The 22736-nt window shown below is 46.3% G+C and overlaps 1 protein-coding gene across 2 annotated transcripts in view; it reads left to right on the plus strand.

The window, feature by feature from the left end:
• The window catches only part of ZNF395 (zinc finger protein 395), a 44196-nt gene extending 22068 nt beyond the window's left edge, over nucleotides 1–22128 (plus strand). For both annotated transcript variants that reach the window (XM_049632401.1, XM_049632400.1), the window contains exons 2-10: nucleotides 6265–6511; nucleotides 8118–8323; nucleotides 10256–10365; nucleotides 13999–14234; nucleotides 14696–14796; nucleotides 15534–15810; nucleotides 17150–17242; nucleotides 18124–18227; nucleotides 18528–22128. In XM_049632401.1, the coding sequence (XP_049488358.1) occupies nucleotides 6278–6511; nucleotides 8118–8323; nucleotides 10256–10365; nucleotides 13999–14234; nucleotides 14696–14796; nucleotides 15534–15810; nucleotides 17150–17242; nucleotides 18124–18227; nucleotides 18528–18639 (1473 nt within the window). In that variant the 5' untranslated portion in view covers nucleotides 6265–6277 and the 3' untranslated portion in view covers nucleotides 18640–22128. The remainder of the gene's footprint in view (nucleotides 1–6264; nucleotides 6512–8117; nucleotides 8324–10255; nucleotides 10366–13998; nucleotides 14235–14695; nucleotides 14797–15533; nucleotides 15811–17149; nucleotides 17243–18123; nucleotides 18228–18527) is intronic.
• The last annotated feature ends 608 nt before the right edge of the window (nucleotides 22129–22736 follow it).

Here is a 22736-nt window from a genome sequence, read left to right on the forward strand (position 1 = left end):
ATGGCCCATCTGCTGGAATATGAAAATAGCAGTGCTATTTGGGACCCTTATTTTTTCCTTCCATTATTCTATTACATGTATTACAATAATGGGAAGGCTCGGTACTCTTAGGGGGATGCTGTGGAGAGGATGGGGGATAGGCAGCCTTTAAGGTGCCTGTCAATCCTGATAGTCTATAATTTTAATTTTACTGGTAGTCTAACCCATCATATACCGATGTGGTGTAATCTAGCTTTCTGAAACCATCAGAAAAAGAAGATGATTAGAATGCCCTGAGAGTCCAAATGGTCATTTTTCAAACAGCTGATTTAGAAATGTTGGTACGGAATCAATCACTAATGTGCCCAGTGCTGTATATCTTAAAGCTTGTATTGTGAAAATCTAAAATGCACACCACATATTTTGAAATGCTATAATAGGGCCTGATAAATAACTTGAGAGGTCTGAAAGTTTTAGCTTAGGCCCTTGGCCACTCTTGGAGGGGTTTCTTTCAAAAGCCAGGCTGGGCAGAGTCCTCTGGGAAGAAAGGTTGAGGTATGACCAGTGAAGGCAGTATTTTGTTTGTTAGTTTTTTACTTTTTCTGGAGAAGGCACTCCAGGAAAAAAAACAAAGCTTTAGAACCACCAGTGGTAATAACAGAGTATGACAGCTGGTTTCTGCCAGGGTTCAAATGGTGATCTGAAAACTATGAAGACCACAGACATGTTTGCATATTGTCATAAATATGCTGTAAATGCACATGGCATCTCTTGACAGAGATCATCCCTGGCTAAGAATTGCTGGAAAATGAATTGTGTGGGAATCCTGTTCTCCAGTGAGTTCTGTTGTAAAATAATAGATATGCTTTGCTACAATATTTTGACCTTTGGATGAGCTTAGAAAATCACTGTGGGGAGTGCCTGGATGGCTCAGTCAGTTAAGCGACCGCCTGGATTTCAGCTCAGGTCACATCTTGCGGTTCATGAGTTCGAGCCCCACATCGGGCTCTGTGCTGACAGTGCAGAGTCCGCTTGAGAGTCTCTCTCTGCTCCTCCCCAGCTTGCGCACTCTCTCTCTCTCTCTCTAAATAAAGAAACTTAAACTTTTTAGAAGAAAAAAATCACAGTGAAAACAATTTTAAGTTAAAACTTTATAGTTTTAAGAGAAAAAAATAGCTTTCTGATAAAAGATTTAAGACTGATATGCAAAATACTAGCCAAAGAACTGAAAACTCAAGCTGTTATTCTGGGTAGTGGTTACCCAGTGGAGATCATAAAATAGGCAGAAAGCTGAGGTTTAGTAGAGGACCTGAAACTCTTGGCAGAGGGTTGATGTCCCTCACCATGCTCCATAAACTATTCATTAGAGAGGAAGCAAGCACCCAGGATTTAGCAAATGGGAGCCTTATTCCAAATTTCACTCTCCTTAAAACAACAACAACAACAACAACAAAAAAAAACTCCCAAGAAATCCCATTAGTTGTGTACTGAATCACGTTGCCTTACGACTTGCATCCTGTAAGTGCCATTAGGTGATGTCCTGGCTTGCTGCAGTGTCCTTGGGTGGTAGGAGAGAGCAGCCATCGTGCATGAGTACATGCACACACACGTACGTGTGCTGAGACAGGTGGTTGTCCAGCACCAGTCACATGTCAAATAGCAATTTGCAACTCAGAACCACAGAAAGGGTTTGTTTTCCTATTCTGTCTGTTCCAGTTATTTAACTGATGGCAGATGTCCTCATTAAGGGCTATTAGCACATCAGAATATGTTTGCTGAGCCTGGAAAAGAGTTAACCCCTTTTGGACACTGACCAATATATGAGGGCAGCCAACCCCACCCATTAGTGACAACAGCAGGGTGAGAAGCACAAGGTGACTCAGGATCCTCTTAAAGCTGTCCATAACTGGGTAGGCTGTTTTTTAGAGTGAGTTTATGCTTCAAAGAATTCTACAGATAACTTCATAAAGTGGGATTTGGCTACTTGTTGAAACACTTTTAGCATTAACCTGAAATAGATGTTTCTTGATCTCTTTTTGTTGCACTAGACCCATATAGTAAATTAAGGCATGGCTCTTTATGTGGACCACCGATAGCTCCCAAGAGAAAATCCATATGGGGAATGACTAGAAGTAGATATGAGGGAAGAGGGGTTTGAAGGAGGCTATAGTTAGACTGAGAGAAGCATGCTAAGGAGGGACGGTAGGATCCTCACTCAAGGTGCAAAGTAGTAGGTGATCCTAGAAAGTCACTCTAGGTCCAGAGTTAACCTGGCTCCTTTACCCACTTGCATCATAGACCCCTGTAGGTACTGCAGTTCATTTCTGAATCCCTGAAGGACTCTGTTGATGATGTTGTCCATAAAGCCATGTCCATAAAATAATGAGTTTACTAATGAGCACAAGAGAGGCATTGATCGCCCCTGGTGATGCTGCCTGCTCTACATTTAGTCTGATTTGTATTCTTCACTTCCAGCTATCAATTCCCAGTATAAACTTAGCGAAAATTTTCCTTAACTTTTGGGATTGTCCCATTATCTCTTTGTGCCCTCTCAGAGGGCAATCAATAAGTGTGTAAAGGTCTTCCTGAACCACTGAATGATTAACAGTGACTTGGACTGTTTGACAAGGTCATGCTAAAGCACTGACCTTTATTTTGTAGGTAGGAGGCCAAGTGGAGAAGAGATTTTCAAGGAAAGAAAATGCACAAAGAAATGGAGAGACTTGCAGGGAGCTATTTTTTTCTATCAAGGTTCATTGACATAGGAAAAAAATACCATGTAGATGAAAAGTGGCTTAATTGACTGTTTTATTTTGAAAGACCCCACACCTACTAGAAACCTCCCTTCCCCTGCCCAGGAGCACTGGCTCCTATTTGTGTAGCCTCAGCAAGCTGACCTCTCTGTGGCTCAGTTTCCTCATCAGAAATAGAAGACTGTTGATCTCAAGTTGTTTTTGAGGATTTAATTAGGTACAATCTGTGAAAGCTAGTGCCTATTAGGTACTTAATAAAGGCAGTTTCCCTTCCTTGTTTCTCTTCTGCTTTTAAAAATTAAGATGTGGGCATACTATAAATAAATCAAATAATAAAATGTATTTCAGTGGATTTGGGCCAGTTAAAGGAGAAAGGCCAGAGAGAATGAAAGCAAATGCTGGGATGAGCATTGGGTGTTGTATGTAAGTGATGAATCACTAAATTCTACTCTTGAAATCATTATTACACTAACTTCGATTTAAATAAAACTGAAAAATTAAAAAAAAAATTAAAAGTAACAACAAAAGCAACGAAACAAGCATCACAACAAAATGAAAGCAAATGCATGTGGGGACAGGCTGGAAGTGGACAGGTTCACCAACTTGACACAAATCCAGCAGGCTTTGGAGGGCTTGGGAGTCACAAACCAAGTAAAAAGTATCCTTTAAATTAAAAAAGAAAAAGGCTTACAAAAACATCGTCAGAGTCTGTTAGCCAAATATTTCAGGCCCCATCTGAAGACTGGAAGCCCAGGAATTTTGGAAATATTATCCTTTCTTCATTTTCAGTGCTAGAAACCTCAGACTTCCTGCTGTGGAAAAGTGGGGGTGGCCACTGTGTTTTTTGGTCAAGAAAAGGTTGGTTTTTTTCCTTTTTTTTTTTTTCCTGGATGGGTGCTGCCATCTGATGTCTCCAAGTGGCACTGCGGCTTTGCCTCTAGCTCTTAGGAACCCATTGAAATTAAAAAGTCAGAGGTTCTTGTTTCTGGCTGGAGGCTTCAAGGATGAGGGTAGATGACTGAGTTCCTAGAACTGACTTAGCTTGGATATACTTTTTTTTTTTTTGTAGTGGTAAATAATTTACTCCTTACATTTTTCTTCCTTTTTAGTGTTCTAGTAAAGCTTCCCAATAGTGTTATTCAGTAACACTGTGAAGTCACCAGACAGCTAAACAGGAACTCTATAGGATGCTGTGACTCTGACCTTTTCTTATCTGTTCTTTGCTTTCTAGGGAAATCATGGTAGAGATTCCATGCTATCTGGTTCCACCTGATTCCGATACCATGCTATCTGAAGCTTGGAGTAAAATACTTGTAAAAATGAGCCAGTTACTTTTTCTCGGTGTCTGCAACTTTATCGTTATCTTTTAAACTTATTTTTCCCATTTGTGTTACTGTAGAGATGTTTGCTTAGCATAATTTGCTGGAATATGGTTGGAAAGAGGCCAGGATTAGGAGATGTGGAGATAGCATGGGACCCAAACAAAGCCCCGAGACACTTTGGGACAAAGTAGGGAAAGTTTATGGAACTGTTCAAAATAAGTTTGAATTCATAGCTGTGATGATGGTTTTCTTCTGGTGTGAGTGTGGCCAGGGGAGGGGGAGTGGAAGGGAGGAGAAATGTGGCTGGAATAGTCTCTTGAAATGCCAAACTTAAGAGACTGCAGTAGAGTTAGCCTGGTGGGGAATGAATTATCATTGGTATAGAGGTCTATGAACATCCTTGTATTTTATACCTCCTACAGCACTGGGGAATGTGCTTTGCACATAGCAATTCCTCAACTAATTATTAACGAATAAATGACTAGGAGGGTACAGAGGACCTGGAACGGCAGAGATTAGGAATGTGCTAGCGAACCCAAAGGAAATGAACCACAGGACAGCCAAAGAACTATGAGTGCTGTGCAGAAGGAGGGCAGCCTGAGTTTGAAAAGGGGTGGGTCTAACTCTTCTTCTGCCAGGAGACCCAGGCCTGAGAGGTAGGCCCCCTGGTAGGCACCTGCCCCTGAAACCCTGTGTAGGAGCAAAGGGTTCAGGTTTGTGGTGGTGAAGGGACTGCAAAGGCCTGTCCTGTTGTTAGGTGACCAGTGGAAGTCAGTTATCAGGAGTTGGTGAGAAGGGCACCTAAGTAGGCTGGGGGAACCAAGAAGGAGGCTTCTGACAGTGCTACTTTGTATTTCTATCATACTTCACAGGTTGTGAAGAGCTTCTACAGAATGTTCTCATTTGCTCCCCCAACATATTGGTGAAGGGAGTATTAGTGTTGTGATTTACAGATGAGGAAATAGGCTGTGAGTAGGCACTGACCATGTGGTCTGACGGCAGATCTGTGTTTTCCCTGCATCTCACTTAGTGGGAAGGAAGGCTGCAGGGCAGGGGAGGGGTTTCCCAAGGGTAAGCTTGTTGACTGATTCAGATCACTGAGGGATCTGGAAGATGAAGTTATTGTTTTCTGGAATGGTGTAGGTGCATGAAAGTCAGGGAGGGGCCCAGAGAACTCCTGAGGGTCCCACCCAGCCCTGGAGTTCACCGAGGGCCACAGTGGTTAGAACCCCTCCTCTCTCACAGGAGGATTTTGACTAGTGAAACATCAGACCAAGGTTTCTAGCTTCAGTCTCCTTCCTAGCTTTTCCCTCTCTAGAATGTGGAGGACAGTGCTACCCAGTTCCCTGCTTTCTGCAGTATGATAAATGGGGGTACATGGATGCCTCAGAGTATGCTGAAAGGACACTCCCCATTTTTCACAGTGGCTCCTGTTTATCATGGGATGAACACGCCGACCACTTTTACTGCTGTGAAGTCAAGCTCTCAGCGTTAGTTTCTCAAGTGTAAAGTAAGGAAAGGAGAGTTAGCTTCTCATTTCTGTGGCTCTTTGCAACTTTGAAGCCAACTAAGCTTGAGAATCTACGAGTCTCTGACAAATGTCCTCATGCTTTGACTTAGCGATGTCCTACATAAGGACCTGACCTAAGGAAGCGTCCTTGGTATGTGTGTGCTGAGGTTGAGCTTGGAGGACGCTCCTTGCAGGCAGAGCAGATTAAACAGCACAATGCAGGATACAGCCCTCAGGTACGATAATAAAGGATGTGTTAAGTTAGCAATGATGCATCTGCCTAAGAAAATACTTTGTGGCTTCTAAAAGCATTTTTTATAGAATAGCATTTAATGATACAGTAAAACCTACACAAACTATTAAGTGAGAATTCATGATCCCATATTTGTAGAAACAGAAGTATGTAAATATGTATGTAGAAGAAAGCATGGAATGTTACATAGGAAAATTGGGTATCATCTCTGGGAGACAGCATTTTGCGTGGTTTGTTTTTCTTTGTGCTTATCAATATTTTCTAAATGTCCTACTAGACTGGCTATTACTTTTGTAAAAACAAAAATTGTAGAAGTTACTTTACAATGTTTCTTCTACTTTAATGGGTACTTCTGGACTCCTGCTGCATGTAGGGCATTGTACTAAAAAGCTTCCTGATTACTCCAGATAGTGGATAAAGGACTCCCTGTCCCCTTTGCCTCCCCAGGAAAGGCAGCAGCATGGCCAGCGTGCTGTCCCGGCGCCTTGGTAAGCGGTCCCTCCTGGGAGCCCGGGTTTTGGGGCCCCCTGGGGCAGCCCCATCCTCGGAGCCTCAGACTGAGCTGCTGGAAGGGGCGGCTACCCAGCCCTTCCTCGCCTCTAAGGACACTTCCTGCCGGGAGCAGCCCAAGGAGATCCTCAAGGCTCCTGGCCCCTCGGGCCTCCAGCAGGTGGCCTTTCAACCTGGGCAGAAGGTAGGTTGATTCACGTGTGGCCGGGTGTCTGATCTCCCCAGGCTTGGGGCTGGCAGGCCAGCAGTGCCCTGAGCGACAGGCCACAAACTCTCTGGGCACCAGTTTGTACACAGACCTTTTACTTGTATCCCTGTGAGCCCTTGGGCAGCAGGCTTCTCTAGAGAACGAGCCATCGTTAGCAGACCCAGGGCTCCTCCATGACAGTGCTGTCTGGTGTCTGTTATTCTGGACTTAGGCCTACTCAAAACCTCAGCTCAAAGCATGGTAAGAGCTCAGTTTCTCGTCTGCCTCTGCCTCAGTTTCCAGCTTGATAAAACAAGAATCTCAGGCTCATGAGAGACAGATAATGTTTCATCTTTGAATCACCTTTAGACATTTTCAAGAGGCAAAGGTGTTTGTTAAGTCAGGATGACATTTGGATTTCCTTTTCTAGTGTTCCCTCCCCTTGTGGCAGGGCTCAGTCATCACCTGTACCTGATATTATCACCAGGTCCAGATGCATTGCCTTCTCAAGGGCCCATAAATAGAGACTCTACCTTCTACCTCCTTGCTGAGGCTTCTGTTGTCCAGGCCTCTCTTCCCATGATACAAGTTGACTTGCCAACTGCTAGGCACCCCTTGAGAGAAGTCAGCCTACCTCTCCACCCCTCTATCTAGTCCTTAGGTAGACTTAGAATTCTCTGAAGGGAAAAATTCAGAGTGTGATCAATTCAAGGTAATAGTTGGAAATATATATAGGCAGCAGATATAAAGGACTTCAAAGGCAAGACGGAGTAAGACATCAGGAGGTTGGATACAGATTCCAAATTCATTTGGTTAGAGAATTTAATCCATTTACATTTAAAGTAATTATTGATAGGTAAGGACTTCTATTTTGTTAATTGTTTCTGACTGTTTTGTAGTTCCTTTCTTCCTCTTGCTGTCTTTTTTTGTGAATTGTTGATTTTTTTGTAGTCATATAGTTCGATTCCTTTCTCTTATCTTTTGCGTATCTACTAGAGGTTTTTTTCTTTCCTAACAGAAAGCTAACAGAAAACATCTTATGGTTATCACAGTCTATTTCAAGATGATAACAAGCTAACTGTAATTGTACATGGATTCCATGATCAGAAAATAATTCCAGAAAATGGCATGTTTGCTCTCTCCATCTAGAGAGTTTATACGGATCTGTTTTGGGAAGAACTGATCCGCTGTGGCTAATTTGGGTGCCCAGGTGGGAGCAGGTACTTGAGCTGGGAACATCTACTTGAATTAAAAATGAGTCAGAGATAGGGGCACTTGGGTGGCTCAGTTGGTTAAGCATCCAACTTCAGCTCAGGTTCATGGTATCATGGTTCATGGGTTTGAGTCCCATGTCCATCTCTGTGCTGACAGCTCAGAGTCTAGAACCTGCTTCAGATTCTGTATCTCCCTCTCTTTCTGCCCCTCCACTACTTGTGCTCTATCTCTCTCTGTCTCAAAAATGAATTTAAAAAGTTAAAAAAATTTAAAAAATGAGTCATGGAACTAGTTTGTGGCAGGTGGATCCTGGCTCTCACAACTGGGGGCATATGGCATAAGAACTACCAAGTACTGACCACTGGTTGCTCTTTTTTTCCCCCCTCAGGTTTATGTGTGGTATGGGGGTCAAGAGTGCACAGGACTAGTGGAGCAACATAGTTGGGCAGAGGACAAGGTGACTGTCTGGCTTTTGGATCAGAAGTTACAAATCTGCTGTAAAGCGGAGGAGGTGTGGCTGGCTGAGCTGCAGGGCCCCATTCCCCAGGCACCAGCCTATAGGCCTGTCTCCAGGAACATTGATGTCCCAAAGAGGTTTGTGTGGGAGCGCTTGGGCTCTGGGCTCTGGAAGTCATGTGGGTGGTGAGGTACGGGGTTGTGGGACGTCTTGTGATGGGAAAGGAATGTGAAAGTCCTAGCTGTCTAGTTGTCAAGATACTGGACAAATGGGATACAGAGAGGGGGCATCCTTTCAAACAAACAAACAAACAAACAAACAAACCCAGAATGGCGTCTTTTCTTCCCTGTAACTCTATTACGAGTGGTATATCTTTGGCATGGCTAAGGGCTATTTTTGCCCCTTCATTCTTAAATTAAAATTAGTAGTTTTTCATGATGAAAGCGGGAAAAATGGCTTAGATCAGGAGTCGGCCAACTTGTTCTGAGTGGGCCAGATAGTGAATCATGTAGTGTGTGGCCCAACCAGTCTTTGTCCCAACTACTTAGCTCTGCTGTGGCAGTGTGAAAACAGCCACAGACAGTACACAAAGGGCATGGCCGTGCTCCAATAAAATGTTACCTATGGACACTCAGATTATAATTTTATCTAATTTTCTTGTGTCACATATCAAGAGAGAATTATTTTTAGAACCATATAACAATTGTGCCACTCTTAGCTTATGAGCTGTATAAAAATAAGCAGCAGAGCACGTTTGTCCCATAGATTGCTGACCCCTGGCTTAGATCTTCAAAACCGCTGATGAGTGAAGAATGCCTATTTTGCTTTAGAATTTTATGATACAATTTTCCCCAAGAATGAATGAATATATATATATATATTATATGAATATATATATGAATTATATGAATGAATATATATATATATTCTCATCTCCTAATTTCTATATTATATATTCCATTGGTCTTGTAAGACTAAGAAGGAAAATTGGCCAGTGGGGATTGCCATATGTTCAGGGTGTACAAGTAGTCAAGCCCCATTCCATTATTTCTGTGTCTGTCTGTGGGTACTACCCTTGTTGACAGCATATCCAGTGTCTTCAGACCAGACCAGAGCAATAGTATTTGCTTGTGAATTCAGTAGAACGCTGGCAAAGAAATTGTTTTGTTATTCTATGGAAATAAAAATTCAAAGATGACACACAAAATGGGGATGCTAATATGTTTACTATATTACTAGTCTTGGTTTAGCTGCCTCAAACATGGTCCCAGATTTCAGTGGATCTGAACTGTAAAGAAAGAATTAATATAGTCCTTTGAAATAGATGAGCCACCTAGAAATTTACTTCAGAATAACTTTTCATACATTGGCCGTAACTTATAGACAGCTCTAAGTTTACTTCCACATGATGTTTATATGGATTTTTAAAAGTCCATATGGATTTTTTAACATATGGATTTAAAAAAATTACATGTAAAATTTTATAGACCTCTGGTTTCTAAGCATTGAGATTTACACCAGGAGATTCAGTGTTTCTGGTTTACTTGCTCATTGGCTTGTGTACTACGTTCAGGAGCTATCAGAACGCCTCATCATTTTTCTTAAGGGGAAGGGAAAAGAACTGGTTAGTGTAATTGCACCTTTCTTAAATTTCAATAGAAGATGAGGAAAGGAGGGTAATTTTAGTGCCTTTGAATTCCAGCAGGCGTCTTTTATCCCTGTGGTTGATTTTATTGCTTTTGCTCTTCTTCCTTTCCCCCAAGTAAAATTCTCAATTTTAAGCCACAGTTAGAGTTACAAAGTGAATTTCGGGGACAGTGGTGCTGCCTCCAGGTGTCAGCAATGGCATGGGGACCGACCTGCTTGCATTGGAGTTGACTGATACTAGAAATGCAATTCAGAATGGGTATTTTTCATGAAGAATGAGGAGAGAGACCTTCATGCTTTAGTTAGCACGCACACTGGCTGAGTGGAGTGGGGGTATAGAAGGGACAGTCCAGAAGTGCAAGACGATCATGCTACCCGCTGTGTCAGGAAGTAACCTTTGGCATTTACCCACTTCAATCTAGGAAGTCGGATGCAGTGGAAATGGATGAGATGATGGCGGCCATGGTGCTGACGTCCCTGTCCTGCAGTCCAGTCGTGCAGAGCCCTCCTGGGGCTGAGGCCAACTTCTCTGGTGAGGAAGGGGTCCCTGGTGGGTACTGGGTGTGGCACAGGCCCGCCACTAACTGCCTCTGCTTAGACCAGCCAATTGCCTGGCAGTAGGATTTCCGGAGTCTCTTCTCACTTGCATCTCAGACTGGCTGAGTGGCATTGAGTTAGATGCTTCCATTCTTTTTCTTCAGTTTCCTCAGCTGGGGAGGAGTTTCCTGGTGCATTGTGAAGATGATTGAGCATGAGGCTGAGCCACACTGGCCACTCGAGTAAGTTCTTCTATGGGAGTAAGTGAGTGAGGCACTTTGGTGGGGGCCTGAACAAGGCCAGTGGAGGAATATTTAGTTCACAGAGAAACTTACTAAATGGTCCCCTAGTGGCCTCAGAAGATTCATGCCCCCATTCCAAGTGCCTAATTCAGCCTTGTAAATTCGTGCGGGCCTACAGGCCAAGGACCTGGAATAAATGAGCTGAAGTCTAACAAATCCAATTGCTTAACACAGAGCAATAGTATGACTTCACAGCAAATTCCTGAATTAAAAGAAAATCCTTCTGGTGCGACCCCTAAAATATATATGATCAGTAATATGGGAGGAAGAAGGGTTGCCTTATGTTAGTAGTTTGACCAGACTGATAGTGAACCTGAAGTTGTTTTTGAACTTCATTATAGGGCTGGCCTAACTTACTCCCAGGGAATAACTTTTCTTCATTGGTGACATCTAACTGAATTGTAGGCTACTTAAAAGCTTACAGGAAAATATGAGTTAGCTGTGAACACTTGTCAGGAGGAAAGTGGCCTTTGCAAGTATCCCTCATAAGGAATTTCCCTAGATAGAAGGTAAATTGAAAGGTGTGGTAAAGCAGGCTTACTTCCTTCACCCGGAGCCTGCCAGACGGCACCTATGTGTGAAGCTGAGCATTGCACACCTGCTCTGTTAGTGCCTGGGAGCTGCACAGGCAAAATGGGGAGGAAAGGAGCCAACTTTAAGTTTTTTAGGAAATTCCACAAGTTTCGGACATCCAGGAGGAAGATCAGGAAAGTGTCATAAAGGCAAAGAAAATCATTGACTCCAATTCCCATCAGGTCGTGTGCGTCTTGTGTGTGTATCATACATAAGTACACGTTCACACACACACATCCCAGCACCAACATTAGACACATCTAACTGATAATATGCTGTGATCCTGATATCTTAAGTCCCAGTTTGACAGACATTTTTAATGGTCTATTAAAGATTTTTTTTCCATTACAGTATATTTCTGATCTTATGGTTGAAGTCAGTGGAAAAATAAGGTTCCTTGGCAGCTAATTATATTGAAGTATTTTGCCAGGTGAGGTCTATGCCTTGCTGTAATAATCATGGGTACTATTTGCACAGAAACCACATATTCTCTTTGTTCTCTGTACTGTTGGGATGGCTGTGTGTGTGTGTGTGTGTATGTGTGTGGAACAGAGGGAATTCTACACATTTCTGAGAAATTCACTGTAAACTCTCATAGCTGTGCATTTGCAGAGGAGCGCTTTGTTTTCATGGTATAGAAAATCTGTTACCCTTGCCCTAGAAGATCTTATGATCTAAGGTAGAGTCATTTATGTTTATCTTATAACATAGAGATTAATGTATGATACTACATTTTTCTTTTGTTTTCTGTTTTTCTCCCATTGTATGTCAATTTGCCAGTTCCAGTGTTTGAGCCATTTGGGCAGTTCCTGTGTGGAAGGCTGCTGTACTATAGGGTGAACCTGCCATTTGACCTGCCCTTTTTCTCCAGAGGCCTGGTCACACTAGATGCAGCATTCTATTCCCTGGCCTGTCTCTCCCTGATATACATGTGTGGGCCTTGGACCTGTTGGCCCATTGGTGGCTTCTGAGTTCTTCCCTGAAGGGTTATCCTGTTTTAAGCCCTACATGTGCATGTTTTCAAGACATGGGTTGCTTCAAACTGGGTTTTCAAGAAGTCATAGCTTTGAGACTTGACAGTGATACTTAGGGAGGGAAGAGTTCCTCCATCCCATTCTCTTCATTTGGAGGAGAGCCTGCCTTGGAAACACGGAATGCTGGGAATTTCAAATGTCTAGATTAGCCTAGAAGCAGGCTAATCGAGCTTGGGAATCGAGCAAGATGAGAGAAAAGCATTAGGGTTTTTATCCTGACCATAAGGGAGGTAGTAGTTGACCTTAGAATCCAGGGTAGGGCAGCTGTTTGGAATGGCTACCCATGCCAGCAGGTGGGGCTTTAGGGGACATGGCCATCATATGACACATGTCACAGTTCCCCACCCCCCCTTCTCTTGCTATTTCTGTGTCTCAAAATTTCACATTCTCCTGTACTATAAATTAATCTGGATTTATGGCCTAGTCATGGAGAGTCTAGGTTGGATCTAAAGCAGCAACAGGCAGTTTTTTGTTTGTTTGTTTTAAATGTTTATTTATTTTTGGGGCAGAGAGAGAGGGGGACAGAGGATCCCAAGTGGGCTCTGCTCTGACAGCAGCGACCCCCATGCAGGGCTTGAACTTAGAAACCATGAGATCATGACCTGAGCCGAAGTCTTGTGCTTAACCAACTGAACCACTCAGGCGCCCAAGACAGGCAGTTATAAACTGAAAATTGCACCTGTCTCCCTGTGGTCTTCTTCCTGTCTAGACGCACCACTGGGAGCAGGGCAGTGGGTTCGGGGCTGTGTTGGATGGAAGGGCCTCCCCGTCAACTCATGATTAGTTTGAACTGGCTTTGCCACTCCATGGTGGGGCGGGGGGAACCCTAAAACCTCTCATTTCTGAGCTCTGGTAAAAGGATCCCTGCTCTGCACTACTGGCCATTTCTTACCACAGCCACGTGGGTAATCATTAACCGACAGACACACACTGCAACTTTGTTTTATGTATTATTAATAGAAAGATAACGAACTCTCAGAAGTTCGTCTTTCCTTCTCCAGATGTGTTGCTTGTGGATAAAAGCAGGAGTTACCCAGGCTGTAGCTAGTCTAGTAAATGTCACACCTCTTGTAGCCATAAGAGCTGGTGCAACTGTTTTTTCACATGCAGGTTTTGAGGGCCTTCCCTGTGTTTAAATTCTTGAAAGGCATTTTTCAAGAAAGCCTGGCCCAGAAGCCCTTAAGTTGGCCTTGCCATCTGACTCTGCTGCTGGAGGAAGGATCCCACATGAGATCCAGCAGGCTTGTGGTGCAAGTTCTCATCAACCCTTTCAGGCCTAGATGCAGGAGGAGGGGCTCTCCCTCCCCACACCCCACTCTCCTCCCTGCTTTTCTTTTTAACATATAAAGTGAGAAATACATTTTAATTAGGTTATCTTTCTATTAACAACACATAAAATGAAGTTGCATTGTGTGTATGGCGGTTAATGATTACCCACGTGGCTGTGGTAGGAAATGGCCAGTAGTGCAGAGCAGGGATCCTTTACTGGAGCTTAGAAATGAAAGGTTTTAGGGTCCCCCCCCCCCCCCCCCCCCATGGAGCGGCAAAGCCAGTCAGAGCCAGAGCCAGGAATTGGATTCAGGAACCCAGACTGCAAACTAGAATTTCATGGTCTCTGACTGGGGCTGTTGGTCTGGATCTGGTGTAGACAGAGGTGTGCCAGAGGTGTCCCCTGCCTGGGGATAGCGTGTGAGCGCCCTCTGTCTTCTCTCTGGTCAGTTTCCCGCGCGGCCTGTGATCCTTGGAAGGAAAGCGGTGATGTGTCGGACAGTGGCAGCAGCACCACGAGCGGGCACTGGAGCGCGAGCAGTGGCATTTCTACGCCCTCGCCTCCCCACCCCCAGGCCAGCCCCAAGTATTTGGGGGATGCCTTTGGTTCTCCCCAAACTGATAACGGATTTGAGACCGATCCGGATGCTTTCCTGTTGGATGAACCAGCTCCACGCAAAAGAAAGGTATGTGATGTGGTGTGGGGCTGACGTCAGCTTGGGGCTGGCTTTGGAGGGTATGGGGGGCCCCCCAGGTCCTGGGTGTTCTCAGGCTCCATCCCATTTCAGTTTTCCTTTGTTCCTCTGTTCCGTCATGATATCCCCAGGAGCCCACTCCTCCTCTTTTATGCTTGTTCCTTTTCACCTCTGCCCTGATCCCTGCCCTCTTTGCTGCTCTCACATAGGGCCTGTGTGTAAGGGCCTCTGGCAGGGTCTTACCCACAGCACGAAGCACTGGTGTTGGCAGTGGGACCGAATCCTGGGACCAGGCTCTCTGCCCCTGCCTGTCAGTTTCTCTGGTCCCAAATCCCTTCCCTAGAGCCTTTTGTTGGCTTGTATTTGAAGGCAGCTCAAGTCTCCACTGGATGAGGGTGAGGAGCGGGGAGGGGAGGGGCACATCCCAATGCTCCCATCTTCCTTTCTCCTAGAACTCTGTGAAGGTGATGTACAAGTGCCTGTGGCCAAACTGTGGCAAAGTTCTGCGCTCAATTGTGGGCATCAAACGACATGTCAAAGCCCTCCACCTGGGGTAGGTATCAAGCCCGGGGCATCTTTGCCTAGAGACCCACTTGGGTGTTCCTCCAGCCTGCCACCCACAGCCAAGAATGGTTCTGAGAAAACGATTTGCTGAGAATACCACCTGGTGCCTATCCCCGACCCCTGTGCCTGGCAAAATAGCCTGTTGGAAAGAGATCTGTGCTTGGAAGGGAAGACCCTCTTCTCATGGTGAATGATGATGCCATTCATGGGGAAGGAGCGCCGCCCATCCTGTGGACATGTCTTCCTGCCTCACTGTAGGGGGCAAGATGTGTGAATTCTGGGTAGAAATTGGGTAATTTGACGACACCTCATTGCGGCTTCTGCACCTGCTTCCCCTCAGGGAGCTGGGCTCCATTAGCTCTGACTCCCTGGAGCCAGAGCTGCTCAGGGAGGTGGAAGATGACCCCCCAGCCCTCTCCCTTGAGGAGAGAGTGTGACCACAGGTAGGTGGGGCCTGGAGGGGACCCGGGGCAGAGCCAGATGGCTGTTGCAGGAAGAGAGACACGTTCTGTGAGAGGAGGAGACTGAGGTGCCAGGAAAAACCGTGTTCAAGCACGTAATCCTCTATGACGCCTTCTGGCATCCCAGGACAGGGCCTTCTGGATGTTCTCGTGGGCTCCTTCCCTGACTTATTGGGTGGGCCTGGGCAAGTGCTCTTCCCTCTTCTGCCATGCGTTTCCTGAGGCAACTTGTTCCTGACCCTCACTGCATCTCCTTCCCTCACAGAGACACTGTGGACTCCGACCAGTTCAAGCGGGAGGAGGATTTCTACTACACAGAGGTGCAGATGAAGGAGGAAGCTGCCGCTGGTGCCCCCACAGCTGACCCAGCCCCAACCCCCAGCATGACCAGCCCGCCCCTTGCTCTCCTCCCACCACCTCCTCCCAAAACTCAGTCCTCAGGCCCAGAACACCCTGGCCTGGAGTCTTATCTGCCCTCTGGTGCTCTCAGCAAGTCAGCTCCTGGCTCCTTCTGGCACATTCAGGCCGACCATGCATACCAGGTATGAGGCTGGGGCACATTGGGAGCTCAGCCGGGTGGCCGTAAAGGATATTTGGTGTCTGACATGTCACTGGCCAGCCTGATCACAGGCCACTGACCACCCTGACCGAAGGCTGAGCCCTTTGGCTAAATTGCTGATCTCTAGCTTCTATAAAGAGGGAAAGAAAAATGATTTCACACTCAACAAATGTGGGAATTCCAGAGTTCTGCATCAGTGGCTGTCATGAGTAGTCACTAGAATCTGGCTGAATCCCTGAGTAACCAGGTGGATGGATTTGGACTGGGGAATCGTTACATCACTGCTTACAAAAGTGGATGGAATAGTGCAGTTGGGTTGCCCAGAGTAAATCTGTAACTTCTCTAAAATTGTGTTACATTAACAATCCAGCACCCTTTGTTTTGAATACCTACCGTGTGTCAAACATCGGGCTAAACTTTTTAAATAGAATAAGACATAGTCCCCAACCAACCTTGTGAAATGCATGGTTTAGCTGGAGAGAGAAATGAATATGTAAGTTTGATTGAGTATAATGAGTGGTCAAAGTACCTTACGAGGGGCATGAGAAATTGCTGTGGGCACAGGAAGAATCACGCTGTTATGCCCACGTAGCTGGGAAAGTTGTCATGGAGGGGGTTACATGTAGGATGGTCCACATAGGTACTCTGAACACACAGTTTGCTTTCTGGCATTTTTTTTCTTAAAATCCTTTTATGCCTTCAGCTTGGTTTTATCAGACTCTAGGGTGATTTACACGTTAGTAATTAAAAAGCAGTGCTCTCAGTCAGACAGCCGTCACAAAATGAGCCAGCTCTCCTTCTCATTAGAACGAGTGGCTGCCTGGTTAGTTTATGTTTGGCCAACTTCAGGAGGCCCTTCAGGAAGCTGGCTGACCCTGCAAGTTGGGACCTATAGAGGGCGGCTGCATCTGGGCTTCCAGGAAAGTGTTGCTGCTTCCCAGTGGTTGCCTGGGGACATCATATACTTGGTGCAGCAACACCACCTGTGCTCAGAAGGGTTTTGGACTGCTTCGGGGAACTGCCTGTAGCATGTTCTTGGTAGGTGAGCCAGCTGAGAAGCTAATCCACTGTGATGATTCAGTCATGGGGCTGGCCTGAAGACCAGCTCTCAGAGAAGGGATCCAGCAAACAACTGGAGCCAGGGACTAAGGAGGGTATCAGAGTTGGGCTCGCTCTGCCGGGAGCAGAGTATTCGCATGCACCCCCGTCTTTTCCTCTTGGAGGCCCATGCTCTGTGGCGGACCGTGAAGTCGCAGGGAACATGGGCGGACTTGCTAGCTGCCTGACTGGGCTCCAGGCTGACCTGCTCTCATCTCTGGCAGGCTCTGCCATCTTTCCAGATTCCCGTGTCGCCACACATCTACACCAGTATTAGCTGGGCTGCTGCCCCCTCCACGGCCTCCTCCCTCTCTCCGGTGAGTGTGCCTATCTCTGAGCCCGTGGGCCCCCCTGGGGGTAAGCCTCCGCATGTTACCAGTGCTGGAGGCCATCTCCCCGCGCTTGCTTCCAGTGCCCAAACTTCCTGAAGGCCTCCATACACTCTCCCCCTTGCCTTGCCCTCCCTAGTGGGTCACAGCCCTCCTAGGAGGTGCAAGGAGTGTGTCTGCAGAGGAGAAGCCAGATAAAGCAAGTTTACTGCCTAGGAAGTCACCAGGCAGGTCTGCAGTCAGTGCCCTATTGAGCTCTGAGTGTGGGTGGGTGCTCGTTAAGGTTTCAGTGTGGAGAGAGAGGAGGGCAGAGAATATGGAGGAGGTGGGGAGGATGAGGGGAGGAGCATGAAAGAAGATGGGTGCTAGTGGGGGCACTGGGAGGACCGTGGCCTTAGGTGGCTTGCCTCTGAGCTAAAATAAATCAGATGTCCTTTTGAACCACCCATAGTGGTCGTGGTCTTAAATATCGCCTACAGGAAGGCATCACACATTGTCAAACCTGGGTGCCTGAAGGTGGCTTTCAGGCAGCGCAGTCTCTCCCTCGTTCCACATGTGGTAACTCCATCTAAACCTGCAGGGAGCAGCCCACCAGGAGGCCAGGTCAAGAGCCTCCCCTGTTCAGGTCACTCACTCTTTCGAAAATGTGGTTTAAAGGCCTGTCCCTCACTCTGCAGCCTTTCCTCCCTACCTGGCGCCTGCTCACCTGTGCCTGGAATATCTTACCAGGGAAAGCCTCCTGCCCTCCTGCCACAAAGAGGGGCTTGGCGGGTGTGGCTGACTTTCTGGTGGGATGGTTGTCTCACCTTTTGCTTCTGCCCTCATGCCCTTGGCCTGTGCTTATGGCCTCTCTCTCTCCCCATGGCCAGGTCCGGAGCAGGTCACTAAGCTTCAGCGAGCCCCAGCAGCCTCCACCTGCAATGAAATCCCACCTGATTGTTACTTCTCCACCCCGGGCCCAGAGCAGCGCCAGGTGAGACAGTTTGCTCCGTGGCCTCCCTTCTGGTTTCTGTCCTCACTGTCCCCACTACAAGTGTGGGTTCTGAGTCCACCAACCCTAGTCTCCTGGGTTAGTTCCCCCAGGGTGGCTGGGGGTGAGGGGGTGGGGGTGGATGCAGGGGAGGGTAGATGCAGGGGCGGAGGCCTTTGCTCCTCTGGCCCCTTGGCTCTTGCCCTTCCAGCCTCTGCTGGTTTGCTCAGCCTCTCGCCTGGCCACTGTCCAGGTCTGCAGCCGCCACTGCGTGTCTGTATCCTCCTTATTCTTTTTTGCCAGGAAAGCCCGTGGGGAGGCTAAGAAGTGCCGCAAAGTGTATGGCATCGAGCACCGGGACCAGTGGTGCACGGCCTGCCGCTGGAAGAAGGCCTGCCAGCGCTTCCTGGACTGAACCCGCCCTGCCACCGGCTCATCCTCCCTGCTCCCTGCCCCCACCGGCAGCCAGACCGCGAAAGACAGACGCGTCCCACGCCCTCTGCAGAAACCTGAACGATAAAGAGTGGACATTGGGAGTTTGGGTTCTATTGGCTAAGGTTTAATACGTAAAACATTTCCCCCCTCCCTTTTGGGAACATTTGAGTTTTTAAAAGAAGAAAGGAAAATACTCCCCCCGTACCCCTAAAATAGGAGAGAGCCGAAACTGACCAAGGGTATTCTGCAGTGAACCAGAGACCAAAGAATTAATTACCCTCTCTTTCCCACGTCTCTGTCTAGGGGATTAGTTTGCATGTATCAAAAGAAGGAACAGCTCATTCTGTTTTCCTGCTGAGTTGGTGAATTCTTTGCTTTCTCAACTCTTCCAGAAGGGACTGTGAGCAAGATGAATTTACTTTTCTTAAAAAAAAAAAAAAAAAAGAAAGAAAAAAAAGTTTCTGGCTGATGACTCCGAGAGCAGGACCTGCTGTGGTTGGTGGGGGGATAGTGGGGGTATCTGTGCACTTTTTAAGGTGCAGCCAGCCCCTCTTCTCCACCCGAATCCAGGAGAAGGGAGAGCCTGTCCTCACCGAGCAGCTTCTATGGAAGTAAAAGGAAAACCCTTTCTTGATGACAACTGTTTGAATCTGGGTTCTCTCTGAAGTTGGGTTGCATCCCAACAAGTATTGTATGGCTTCTTCTTAAAGCCCAGACTAATAGGTTTTTAAAGACTGTCCCCAAATAGCTGAGCCAAAAGGCTATACGAATTCACTTTTTGAAATGTGGCAGTTAAACACTACCTTGATCATTCTTTCCTCTGTTCCTTGAGGAAACATTGGAGGGTTTTAGTGTTCGTGAAAGCCCTCTGCTGTTACCTGAGTGAATAAACTCCCTCTTGATGTTCCTCCCTCCAGTTGTGGAGGTGACACCTTTAAAACACTTTGTTTTCTTTTCCCAGTGTATTCAGAAGCCTTTTATCTGATTCAAGTTCCCTTTCATTTGGGTGAGAGACCCCACCCCCACCCCTGTGCAGGTTCCTCTTTGTCTCTGGCTTTACCTGGGATTTTCCCATTCCCTCCGAAGGCTGCAGTTGGGGCTGGCGTGGGGGATGGAGAGAAAAATAAAAAAAGGAGAGAGAAAGGTAAGTGGCAGCTTGCCCCCATGTTGGAGCGTGAGTTGGCAGGTTCCCAATTTTTAGGTTGGGTCAGAGGGCCTGGAAGAATGTGATAGGACAGGACTCTGCCATCAATGCAGGAGGTCTCTGGAATTTTATCAGTGTTGGTCCAGTTCCTGAGATGGGAGGGTCAATTTGATGTGGTGCGACCTTCTCGGAGGTATCTGCTGAGCACCATTTCTTGCCTGCAGGTGGGAGGGGGAAAGTTAACTCTGAAGAACTCTCTGGAGGAGGGGTTGGGTTAGCAGCTCCTAGTGCTTTAGCCCTCGTTTCTGGAGGCCTGAAGAACTGAGAGCAGCCTGGATTGCATTGCTTGGGAAGTAAATATGCAAAACTATTCTTGTTGATGAGGGAGATGTGGACGGGGAGCTTGGGGCCCTGCCGATCAGTGCTTAATTAAACTGTTTCATCCATTTCTTGGATGAAAGACAAGCTGAGACCTCAAGGGAGGGCATGTTTTGTTTTGGGGCTCCCCTTTCTTTTAAGCCTGACTTGTTTGGGAGTTTGTCAGGCCGGCATGAGCATGGCCACTCAGTGCCCAGCTGTCTGGGGTCCCAGTACTGCACTTATATCCCTGAAGTCGGGGGCTCGAGAATCCCACCAGACCACCTATCCTGGGGCTGGGCAGCAGCGTCCGTCCCCTGGCTGTAACCAGGCCATCCTCTCTTACTCCCAGGTGGAGATACTGGCCTACTGAGGATCCTTTGGCCACTGCATGTGGGACTTGTGCAGGTGCTTGTCAATCTGTGACACACAGAGTATTAGAAAACCCGCCAACCTTAGAAGCATGGTGTTGTGAAGGGTGATAGTGACCCGGGTTTGGTGATGGAGGGAAAGACACTCATTCATAGGTGTCTTTGGTGGTAATGGGGTATATTTTTATAACTTAGTAAAAAAAAATGTGGAATCTGTCCCTAAAGCTAGAAACCAGGCCAGCAAGAGGTGGCCCAGTGTCCTTCTTCCTGTCTCTTCTGCCACCCTGAGAATTAAAAGCTGATGGCAGGTTGTGGATTGTCCTGACTGCTCACTTCCCTCGTTCATCTTCAGATCTTCTTGGTGAGGGGAGGGAGCTTCTGAGACGTGAGGACTCTGCCCAGCAGCATCCTCCCCTCTCTTAATCAGGCTCTTGTTGAGTCTTGTCTTCAGAAAAGCTGTTTTCATTTTCCCCCTCAGTTTGGACCGTGTCGATATAACTGGACAGCAAGACTTCCTCTAAGTGAGGTAGGCTTCTCATGTCCTTGGTACACAGGGCAGAAAAGGAAGAGGAGAAACAAGAAATGGATGAAACAGTTTAAAAACTGAGGTGGCTTTTTTTTTTTTAAATGTTTTATTTTGGTGCAGCTTTCCCCTATCTGTATGTGCTCCTCTCTCCTTTTCCATGGTGATGGCCTCCTCTAGCCTCTGCCCTCTCGCTCCATCTTGTGGCTATTGTGTTCTTGACATGTGGTCTGTCCTTGGGGTTGCCCCGTTTGTTCTTCTCGGAGGGTGGGGGTGGCTTGTGAACTGATCAGCAATTTTGCCTGTTCTCTACATCTTTGTGTCTCTCCCTGCTTCCCAGCCCACCTGGACAGCAGAATCTGATAGGTCAGGTGCCACAGGAGTGCATTTGAAACTAACAGGACTGATTTTTGAAAGAAGTGATGTTGGGAAACCCATTTATTCCAGGGATGTTGACCCTATTCAAAGTATTTCTTGGAATTTACCTTTGGAGTCTGTGGTGCCTGCTTGAAATAGCCTTAATGATACTAAATCTGTACCTATGCTCATTCAGTGCGGAGTCTGGTGAATGATGTCTGTGGTCAAGTAAGATCACAGGCGCAAAGCTCATGGATGGACCAGTGAGGAAAATAGCTTGGATTTATGTGGTTCTTAAGCTGGCTGTGAAAGCAGGTTTGTAATTTCAGAGAGCGTTTTGAGTGATAGCCACATTGTGATTCTAAGCCTATAGCTTGACTCCTTGGAGGACATTATTAATTTGGATGTGGAAACTCTGATTTGTTTGAAGAAATCTGTCCTGTTACTTTCTGGACCTCCCAGGTTCTGACTTTACCAGGGGCCAAAAAGAAAAAAAAAAAAAGAAAGAAAAAAAAAAAAAGAAAAAAAAAAAACAAAGGAAAAAAGGAGAGAGAGAAGAGGGAGATAAATCCCATCTGTGAATTTGTCTTATTGGCGCCTTTTCCCCCAGCTGTCTTCCAAGTATTATTTTTACTGTTAAAAATTTTTTTAAAAAAATGTGAAATGTAATGTTTTTACAGCAACAATATGAAATATATTTTATAAGGAATAAAATGGTACATTGTCTGATTTAATGTGTGCCTGTCCCTCTACCCCTTCCCCCTACAAAGGATAAGATTACTGTTGTTCTTGGTGTTAAACAAATGGTGGCATGTGGGCAAAGCGTACACATTCATTCATTCATTCATTCATTAGCTTATAATAACGATAGGGACCAGGGACCAGGCCAAGTGCATACATGAATAACCAAGTGCTGACCTAAATAATCCAATGAGAGAGTTACTACTACTATTCCCATTTTACAGATGAGAAGAGGGAAGCACAGAAGTCAAATAACTTACCCCAGGTCATAAACTGTGAAATAACGGCACTAAGATTGTAATCCAGGTAGGAACCATTTTATATACTGCTTGTATTGACAGTGGGGAGCGTGTTCTTGGCTATATCCCTGAGTTGGTTGAGGAGTTGGCAAATGACTTAGGAAAAAATAAGTCCTCTTCTGCTTATGGGATGGGTTCTGACTTCAGGGAACAATACGGGACACTCCCCGAGTTCTTTGATTCCATGTACTGTGATGGCCCAAATGGCTAGTTAAAAGCTGGCCTACGTGGGAAGCAGAGAGCAAACTCCCATCCTTGTGCACTGGGGCTGCTTTAAGCAATTTT

This window comes from Panthera uncia, chromosome B1, assembly GCF_023721935.1.
Source record: "Panthera uncia isolate 11264 chromosome B1, Puncia_PCG_1.0, whole genome shotgun sequence".
NCBI lineage: Eukaryota > Metazoa > Chordata > Mammalia > Carnivora > Felidae > Panthera > Panthera uncia.